The 10,779-nt window shown below is 41.9% G+C and overlaps 1 protein-coding gene across 1 annotated transcript; it reads left to right on the top strand.

Moving 5' to 3' along the window:
- The first annotated feature begins 7,378 nt into the window (after nucleotides 1-7,378).
- Nucleotides 7,379-7,714, top strand: LOC129651229 (keratin-associated protein 17-1). Its single transcript, XM_055579929.1, has one exon. The coding sequence runs from the start codon at nucleotides 7,379-7,381 to the stop codon at nucleotides 7,712-7,714; it is 336 nt and encodes a 111-aa protein (XP_055435904.1).
- Nucleotides 7,715-10,779: the final 3,065 nt, after the last annotated feature.

Consider the following 10,779-nt stretch of genomic DNA (forward strand, 5'->3'; position numbering starts at 1 on the left):
AGCTTTTCTTCCAAGGAGCAAGCATCTTTTAAGTTCATGGCTGTCTTTACAATTATTAAGGTAATATATAAGACAAATTTTATAATATTTGAAATTAAACCTTAACCCTAACCCTAACCTAACCCTAATCCATCTGCAGTGATTCTGGAGCCCAAGAAAATAAAGCCTGTCACTGTTTCCATTGTTTCCTCATCTATTTGCCATGATGAGATGGGACCAGATGCCATGATCTTAGATTTTTGAATGTTGAGTTTTAAGCCAGTCTTTTCACTTTTACATTTATCCATCCAACGTTTCCAATACCACTTATTGAAGAGACAGTCTTTCCCCTCATTGGATACTCTTGCTAACTTTGCTGTAGATTAATTGACTTAATGTGTTTGGTTTTATTTCTGGGCTCTCTATTCTGTTCTACTCATCCATGTCTCCAGTCTTGTGCCAGTACCATACTGTTTTGATTACTATAGCTTTGTAGTATACTTTGAAGTCAGGGAGTGTGATACCTCCAGCTTTGTTCTTCTTTCTCAAGATTGCTCTAACTCTTTGGAGTCTTTGGTGGCTCCATGTAAATTTTAGGTTATTTGTTCTAGTTCTGCGAAAAATGCCATGAGTATTTTGATAGAGATTGCATTGAATCTGTAGATATCTTAGGGTAGTATGGACATTTTAACAATATTAATTCTTCCAACCTATTAACACAAGATCTGTTTTCATTTTTTGTGTTTTCAATTTTTCACCAATGTCTTATTTTCAGAGTACCGGTCTTTCCCCTTCTTGGTTAAATTTATTCCCTGGTATTTTATTCTTTTTCATTTGACTGTAAATGGAATTGTTTTCTTGATTTCTATTTGTAATAGTTCATTATTAGTATATAGAAAAACAACAGATTTATGTATATAATTCGGTATTCTGCACCTGCATTCATTCATTAGTTCTAATAGCTGTTTTGTGGAGTCTTTAAGCTTTTCTATGTGTGGTGTCATAGCATCTGTAAATAGTGAGAATTTTACTTCTTCCCTTCCAATTTGGCCTTTTACAAGTCTTTTATTTGTCTGACTGCTCTGGCTAGTAAGTTTTTGCACAGTGAAGCAAACCAACAAGACAAAAGGCAGACAACCCACTGAATGGGAGAAGATATTTGCAAACAGAATGCCCAATAAGAAGTTAATATCCAAAACATACAAGGACTGTATACAACTCAATATAAAAAAAATAAACAACCAGATTTCAAAACAGGTAGAGGACCTAAATAGGCATTTTCCCATAGAAGACATGCAGGTGGCCAAGAAGCACGTGGAAAGACACTCTACACCACTAATCACCAGGGAAAAGCAAGTCAAAAACCACAATGCGATATCATCTCACACCTGTCAGAATGGCTATCATCAAAAGATAACAAATAGCAAGTGTTGGTGAGATGTGGAGGAAATGGAACCCTAGTATACTCTTGGTGGAAATGTAAATTTATGCAGCCTCTATGGAAAATAGAATGGAGGTTCCTCAAAATATAAAAAATAGAACTGCTATGTAATCCAGCCATTCCACTCCTGGGCATTTATCCAAAGAAAATAAAAACATGAATTCAAAAGATATATGCACCCCAATATTCATTGCAGCATTAATTACAATAGCCAAGATATGGAAGTAACCTGTGTCCATCAACAGATGAATTAATACATAAAGAAAATGTAGTATATCTATCTATACACAAACACGATAGAATATCAGTCAGACTTAAAGGAGAGTGAACTTTTGCCTTTTGCAGCAGCATGAATGGACCTGGAGGGTAAGCTCAATGAACTAAGTCAGACAAAGACAAATAATGTGTATATTTCACTTATATGTGGAATCTTAAAAAAAAAAAAGCAAATGAATAAACATAACAAAACAGAAACAGATTCACAGATACAAAGAATAAACTAGTGCTTACAACAGCAGAGAGGGTTGGGAGAGGAGCAAAATAGATGAAGGAGATTAAGAGGTGCAAACTAGCAGTTATAAAATAAATAAGTCACAGGTATATAACACACAGGCCTGGCGTACATGGGGTTGCAAAGAGTTGGACATGACTGAGCAACTGAACTGAACAAGGGATATAGTCAATATTTTATAATAATTTTGTGCAATGTATAATCTATAAAATATTGAATCACATTGTACACTAGAAACTAATACAATATTATAAGTCAACTATACTTCAGTTAAAGAAAAGGTGAGTGAAGAAAGGTGACAGAGACCTCATTCTCCTCTAGTTGAATGCTTTGATTGTATTGCACTGCAGGGAGTGATCTCACATTCATTTATGACTTATTTAATTCTTTAAGGAATATTGTACATGCTCACCATACAGTGGCCACTGGATGTAAACTAGTGAATAAAGCGGCTATAATCTCTGTGGTTGTGAAGCTTACAATTACTTTAAGACATTCTTACTTGAGACTTACCTTAAGACAAAGAGGGATTTTTCTGTGGTATCTATAAGAAAGCCTGACATAGAAGAGGGGATGGACTTCAGAAGCAGACAGATCTGGGTTCAAATTCAAGCCCTGCATCTTCCAGTGAAAGTTTTTGACTTTCACAGGCTTCAGTTTCCTCATGTACAAAGTAAAGATAATACTACTTATTGTATATGGTTATCTTGAGTTAAGGGGCATCTCCCGTGGCTCAGTCGGTAAAGAGTCGCTTGCAATGTAAGAGACAGAGGAGATGCAGTTTGATCCCTGGGTTAGGAAGATTTCATGGAGGAGGGCATGGCAACCCACTCCAGTATTCTTGTCAGGAAAGTCCCATGGGCAGAGGAGCCTGGTGGGCTACAGTCCATGGGGTCACAAAGAGTCGGACATGACTGAAGTGACTAAGCACACATCTTGAATTAACCAAGAAAACACATATAAAGTGTATAGTGCAGTACATGGCACACAGGGGAAGGGCTGATAATGTGCCAGTGATGGCTAATTGGACACATGATTTAAATAAGTGCTATGTAATCAGTACCCCACTCCAATACCCTTGCCTGAAAAATCCCATGGATGGAGGAGCCTGGTAGGCTGCAGTCCATGGGGTCGCTAAGAGTTGGACACGACTGAGTGACTTCACTTTCACTTTTCACTTTCATGCATTGGAGAAGGAAATGGCAACCCACTCCAGTGTTCTTGCCTGGAGAATCCCAGGGGCGGGAGAGCCTGGTGGGCTCCGGTCTGTGGGGTCACACAGAGTTGGACATGACTGAAGTGACTTAGCAGTAGCAGTAATCAGCTTCTACATCAAACCATGTTTCTGTTGAGTTGCTACTGGTGAGGTCAGAATTGGAGCATAGCTTGTGTTTGTCTGTAAAAGAAACACCAGAAGCTGCATGTGTAATGTCACTTGGCAAACACTAGAGGCCAGCAGAAGAGACACCATGCACAGGTTTTTAATAACTCCTGCTGCAACTCTCCCTTCCTGGATCACAGCCTTGTGGTGATTACGCAAGGGGCTTGCGTAACTCAGTGAAGCTATGAGCCATGCTGTGCAGGGCCACCCAAGATGGGCAGGTCATAATGAGTTTTGACAAAATGTGGCCCACTGGAAGAGGAAATGGCAACCCATTCCAGTATTCTTGCCTGGAGAACCCCATGGACAGCGTGAAAAGGCAAAAAGATAGGACACTGGAAGATGAGACCCCCAGGTTGGAAGGTGTCCAATATGCTACTGGGGAAGGGTGGAGGGTAATTACTAACACCTCCAGAAAAAAATGAAGCCGCTCCGCCAAAGTGGAAATGATGCTCAGTTGTGGATGTGTCTAGTGGTGAAAGTAAAGTCCAGTGCTACAAAGAACAATGTTGCATAGGAACCTGGAATGTTAGGTCCATGAATCAAAGTAACTTGGACATGGTCAAGCAAGAGATGGCAAGATTGAACATTAACATCTTGGGAATCAGTGAACTAAAATGGATGAATTTAATTCAGATGACCATTATATCTACTAATGTGGGCAAGAATCCCTCAGAAGAAATGGAGTAGCTCTCATAGTCAACAAAAGAGTCTGAAATGCAGTACTTGGGTGCAATCTCAAAAGCAATAGAATGATCTCAGTTTATTTCCAAGGCAAACCATTCAACATCATAGTAAACCAAGTATATGCCCCAGCCACCGATGCCTAAGAAGTTGAAGTCGACTGGTTCTATGAAGACCTATAACACCTTCTAGAACTAACACCAAAAAAAATATCCTTTTCATCATAGAGGATTGAAATGCAAAAGTAGGATGTCAAGAGATACCCAGAATAATAAGCAAGTTTGGCCTTGGAGTATAAAATGAAGAAGGGCAAAGGGTTTTGTCAAGAGAACACGCTGGTCATAGCAAGCATGCTTTTCCAACAACCCAAGAGACGACTCTACACAGAGACATCACCAATGTGATGGTTGGTCAATACCAAAATCAGATCGATTATGTTCTTTGCAGCCAAAGATGGAGAAGTTCTATACAGTCAGCAAAAACAAGAAACTGACTGTGGCTCAGATCATGAGCTCCTTATTGCAAAATTCAGGCTCAAACTGAAGAAAGTAGAGAAAACCACTAGGCCATTCAGGTATGACCTAAATAAAATCCCTTATGATTATACAGTGGAGGTGATGAATAGATTCAAGGGATTAGATCTGGTAGACAGAGTGCCTGAAGAACTATGGACAGAGACTCGTAACACTGTACAGGAGGCAGCGACCAAAGCCATCCCAAAGAAAAAGAAAGGCCCATTCATTGGGAGGACTGATGCTGAAGCTGAAACTCCATACTTAGGCTACCTGGTGCGAAGAGCCGACTCATTGGGAAAGACCCTGATGCCGGGAAAGATTGAAGGCAAAAGGAGAAGGGGGTGGCAGAGGATGGGATGGTTAGATAGCATCACTGACCCAACGGACATGAATTTGAGCAAACTCAGGGAGATAGTGAAGGACAGGGAAACCTGGCATGCTGTAGTCCACGGGGTTGCAAAGAATCAGACACAACTGAGTGGATAACATATACACACATAAAAAAAAAAAACTATGAAAACTAGGAGAAAATAAAGTTAATAATTGTATACTTTGGAGATAAGGAAGAACTTTCAAAGTCATAAAAGCAGTAGAAAAGATTGACAGTGTGCCTATGTAAAAAGAAAATCTGGTGCACAAAAGAACGATAGAATTAAAAGGAAATGATGGCCTTGGACTAATTTTACAACATGTGTGAGTGACAGAAAGGAAAATTGTATACTTAGCATAAAACAAGCTCTTATAAGTATGTTAGAAAAGATTATAGCTTAATCGGAAAATTGGCATGAGCAAATAATTTCTTAAAGAAGAAAAAGTGATCTATTAAATAAACTCAGTGACAAATAAGTACAAAAATATAGCAAGGAGATTTCATGATTGGTCTATCAAATTGTCAGAGACTAAAAAAATAGCTGGCATTGGTGAATGAACTGTGAAATGGGTGCAAATGGAGATAATTTTTCAGAAAATAAATAATTTTTAATATATATTAATAGCCTTCATATTATTAACATGCTGAAGATTTAGTAATTTTATTTCTAGTAATTTACTATAGAAAGATAATAGGAAAATGCATAGAGACTCACATTTAAAGAAATTCACCTCAGTGTTCTGCTTTTAACATTGGAAAGTTGTAAATAGTTTAGATATTCAACAATAGGGAAGGTTTACATCAACTTGAAGATGTAAATTTTCAAATTTTCATAATACTTAATAATTTACATATTCATGAGCATTTTCACAGGTTAAGCACAATATTCAGTGTAAAAATCAATTTACACAGTATGAGTTCAATTTTAAAAAAATATGTGTTAGGAGGAAACCTTGAGGTATTCACTGGTCTTATCTTTCTTCTGCAATTTCTTTCAACACTGCTCATTCCTCTTCACTTGGGCATTAGTGGAGCAGGGTTCTTACTGTGTGAAGGCAGAGGGAATGACTCAAGTCAATGCTTAGCCTATGCAATTCAAGATAGACTTTTGGAGGTGGAGTAAACTGGGTGGTCTCCAGACAGAGAAGATCTTGGGCCTCCTGAAAGGGGTGGTGGGTGCAGAATTCATGCAGAACAGGGAGAACTCAAATATTTCAGCTGTGCCATCAGAGGGAGGATTGTGGCTGAGAATAAGAGAGGACCACGTGCCTTTCTGAGGATGCCCACCGTGAACCAGTTGCCACACAGAATCTTCAGGCACCAGACTGTCTTTATCATTCCCAGAGGTGACAAGGTACCAAAGCCCAAGACAGGAATTTCGACTCATCTCAGAATTTAACACATGGACCAGAATCCTCTGCGGATTCTAGTTGCTTTCTAAAGGAATTTTATTGCCTGGGATGATATTCTTGATGTTTTGTGCGCTAATCCCTCATTCTGCCAGATGGTTGACAAAGTTGGTGCTCTTAAGTGTGCAACACTTGAATTTTAATGGAATGTTTTGGATATTCAATGAGCTGCTTCCTTTTTCTCTCCTTCCTCTTTCCCTGCCTCCCTTCCTCCTTCCTTTCCTTCCTTCCTCCCTTCCTCTTTCTCCCCACCTCTTCCTCCTCCTCCATCTTCACCACCACCACCTGCTTCTATCAAGGAAATGGCTGGAGCAGGAGGGCTGCAGGCTCTGACCACTGCTCTTCCAGCCCATTTAGAGAGAAGTGTGAATGTTCAGTTCAGAGAGAATGTGGCTCCCAACCTCTTACAGTTTTATCATGAGTGTCTCTCCGTTTCATAGGGAAGTCATGACTGGTGATTGATGCTCACTCACCAAGCCCAAACAAATCTGTGGCACACGCCACATACCACACACAGACACAAATATTTGCCTTGGTCACATGGACCAGGATGAGGATGCCCTTTGTATCTGGGAGGAGCCACATGACAGACCACCCTATCAGCCTCTGCCTACAGCAGAAGGCAGAGGACATACAACTTTTAGTTCTGGTTTTCCAGGACCAGCATCCATGACAAGAAGGTTCACTGACAACTTGCCTCTAGAGCCGATGTGGAAGGGTAGCACGTGTTCCAGAACAAGAGTCTGGAGCCGGCTTCTCCTCCTCTCTCTAACCTGGGCTAATGACAGCTGGCCCCTGCTTTGGCATGATCACAGGTCTTTTCCAAGATGTATTTTTACCCTTTGGACAAACAGCAGTTGGGACGAGTGGGGCTATTTTATGAGTTGAGGCACTCGGGGCTGGAAAATAAACAGGCAGCTAATGAGACGTTCTTATGAGAACTGGCATAAATAATAACAAAGACAACATCCTGTCCCTCCAGCCAACACCCTCCAGGAGGGGATATAAAAGCTGCTGTCGGGTTGGTGACCATCATACTTGGGGAACTCTGGTCGCGTTCCTGACCTGCGACCTGACCGGCGGGGACCATGGGGTGCTGCCCAGGGGACTGCTTCGGCTGCTGCGCTGAAGAGCAAGACTGCTGTGAAGTGTGCTGCTGCCAGCCCTCCTGCTGCGGCTGCTGCGGTTCCTGCTGCGGTTCCTGCTGCGGCTGTGGCTCGGGTTGCGGAGGCTGCGGGGACAGCTGCTGCGGGTCCTCCTGCTGCGGATCTGGCTGCGGGGGCGGCGGGGGCTGCGGGGGCGGCGGGGGCTGCGGAAGTTGCGGGAGCTGCTGCGGGAGCTGCTGTGGATCCGGTTGCTGCGGCTCCTCTGGGTGCTGTGGCCCCGTGTGCTGCCAGCCCACGCCTGTCTGCGAGACCAAATGAAGACCTTTCCTCCGGCCACTGAGGCAGTGCAATGGAGAACCTCCACCTGCTCCAGGTGGAGACCCCCTTGTGTCCAGGACCTTCCCCACCCCCCGAGATGGTGTCCTGCCTCTCCTGTTAACCTGTAGCTGAAGGCTTGTTCTCCAAAGCCTGCCCTGGCTTTTCAAGGCGCTGAGAACAAGAGCCACATGCTGATGAGAAGTGAAACCTGGGTCCCACCCACAGTGGTACCCGAAGCTCAGAGGGTGAAGCCCTATCTATGACTTTTTTTTCATGAAGTTGAAAGAGCATCTTATTCAAGGTGGCTTTGGGACTGACCCCTCCTCCTCGGCTGGCTTTTCTGCTGCTTTGAGGTGCGAAAACTTCTCTTCAGTTAACTTAATAAATTCAAGAGCACTGGCGTAACCAAAGTAGTTCTCCCGCCTCTTCCTTGGCTCCCTCTTGGGCACTGGGCCAGGAAAATTTACTGTGGCATCCACAATCAGTGTTTTGAAATGTGGCTTCTAGACCACCTGCATCAGAATCACCTGGGGGCTAGTTAAAAATGGAGATTCTGGAGCTCTTTGAGACAAGCAGGATTAGAATCCACAGGGGTGTCTTCTGGCAATCTGTTTTTAACAAAACCCCAGATATATATTAAAGCTTCTTGGTACTGCGTGAGATTCACCTGGGAAGGATTTAAAAATTTGGGCCAGACATTTGATCCTTTAGCTCTAGAGTGGGGGCCCTGGGACCTGCATTTTAAAAGCTCGCAGATAACTGCTGATACTGGTCAAGTTTAATCTTGAGGGAGGGCACGTCTTCCTTCTGCAATATAGTTCTGCAGGTAGGCTTCTGGATTGGTTAGAACTTTCTTGCAAAGTTGGGAGAGGAGGCTTGGTAAAACAAGCTTGGTTCTGAGTGGAAGGGATTCCTGTGGCAAAACCTTATGAGCACAGTTTCTAAGGATGTTCTGGGAAGTCCAGTTTCTTCCTCCAGCCTCATGATTTGGCGAAGTCTCCCTTTTCTGGGTTAGTTTTTCATGCCCGGGATAGCGCTGTAATTCTTCTGCTCCAGTCCCAGGGATAGAAGGGTGAGCGTACATCTGCTAGGTAGAGCCAGACTCAGGTGTGTGAGCGTCCATTTGGAAGATTAAAATTCAGAGGATAGTTAATTCAACTCTTTTCTGCTGAACATGATCTTAAACTGCATGTGGAATAAAATTAATTCAGCTCTTGCCCTGGGAGAACATTTATTTTCATTCCCACAAAGCAGTTTCACTCAACAAACAAGTTTTCTGAATATATGCAAAGCGATGAGCCCTAAAAATATGAAAAAATGCAGAAAAATATAAAGAAAGGATAATAGCTACCTGAATTATCACCATTTAGAGTTTATTACTGATATGTATCTTTCCCGGAGAAGGTGATGGCACCCTACTCCAGTACTCTTGCCTGGAAAATCCCATGGATGGAGGAGCCTGGTAGGCTGCAGTCCATGGGGTCGTGAAGAGTCGGACATGACTGAGCGACTTCCCTTTCACTTTTCACTTTCATGCATTGGAGAAGGAAATGGCAACCCACTCCAGTGTTCTTGCCTGGAGAATCCCAGGGACAGGGGAGCCTGGTGGGCTGCCATCTATGGGGTCACAACAGAGTCAGACACAACTGAAGTGACTTAGCAGCAGCAGCAGCATGTATCTTTCCAGAGTCCTTCTAAGCATGTTTAAAAATAAAACTTGGATTATGCTGTTTTTACTTAAAATTTTTTCTTTCATATTTATAAGCCAACTTTATTGATGTATAATATACATATTAATATAATAAAGGACCCCCTTTTTTAATGTACTGTTCCGTGAGATTTGACAATTATATATACTTAAATAACCACCACAGGATTCAAGATACAGAACTTTCCATAAAACCTCAAATTTCATAGTGCCCCTTTGCAGGGAATACTCCTCACTACCCACCTCAGCCTTAGGCAACCATCAGTCTGCTTTATAGCACTATAAACTTCGTATTTCTCTGTGTGTCTACTAGTTGCTCAGTTATATCTAAATCTTTGTGACCTCATGGACTGTAGCCCACCAGGCTCCTCTGTCCATGGAATTTCTCAGGAAAGAATATTGGAATGGGTTGCCATTTCCTTTCCCAGGAGATCTTCCTGACCCAGGGATTGAACCCATGGCTCCTGCATTGCAGGCAGATTTTTTTTTACCACTGAGCCACCAGGGAAGCCCAAACTAAATTAAAAATATTCATCTACTGATGGGCATTTGAGTTGTTACCTGTTTTTTTTTTTTTTTTTTTTTTTTGCTATTATGAATAAAACTTCAGGGAACATTCATGTACACATTTTGATGTGAACATACATTTTCATTTATTTTGCATAAATACCAGGGAGTTGGACTGCTGAATAAACACTAAGAAAATGTTTAACATTATAAGAAACTGCCAAACTATTTTTGCAAAGTGGCTATACCATTTTGTATTCCCACCAACAATGTCTAGAAGATCCAGTTGCTTTATGTCTTTGCTAAAATTTGATATTGTCGTTAAAAAAAATTGTTTTTAGCCATTGTAGCAAGTGTATGGTGGAAACTCATTGTGTTTCTTTCCTTTAAAGTTTTATTCAAAAACCCAGCTGGATTAGTAGCATCTTGCATTTGGAGTGAATTTGAGATTTGGCTCTTCTCTAGTTGAGTTTCAGACTTTATTATTCAGGTCATTTTGGATCTGGCTGGAGTCAGCAACCTAAAAACTGGCTCTTTAACCTCCAAGACAGAGTCACAGCCAGAGGAGGAGTGTGTTAATGGGACCAAGTTGCCAAGAGTTCACCGAGTCTGCACTGAGTGTTGAGTGGCTGATTGTTCCCTTGTTCATGGCCATGGTCTCCCGGATGGGTGAGTAGAGAGTAGTAATTTCTTTGAGTTACTGATAATTGCCCTTTATAGCTGTTCACAGAGGTCTTCATTCATTCATTCAATAAATATTAATTGTGACCCTCCTATGTATCAAACACTGCTCTGGGTGCTGGATGCATGCGTGCTCAGTTGCTTCAGTCATGTCTGACTCTTTGCAACC

Source organism: Bubalus kerabau, chromosome 4 (genome assembly GCF_029407905.1).
Source record: "Bubalus kerabau isolate K-KA32 ecotype Philippines breed swamp buffalo chromosome 4, PCC_UOA_SB_1v2, whole genome shotgun sequence".
NCBI classification, from domain to species: domain Eukaryota; kingdom Metazoa; phylum Chordata; class Mammalia; order Artiodactyla; family Bovidae; genus Bubalus; species Bubalus kerabau.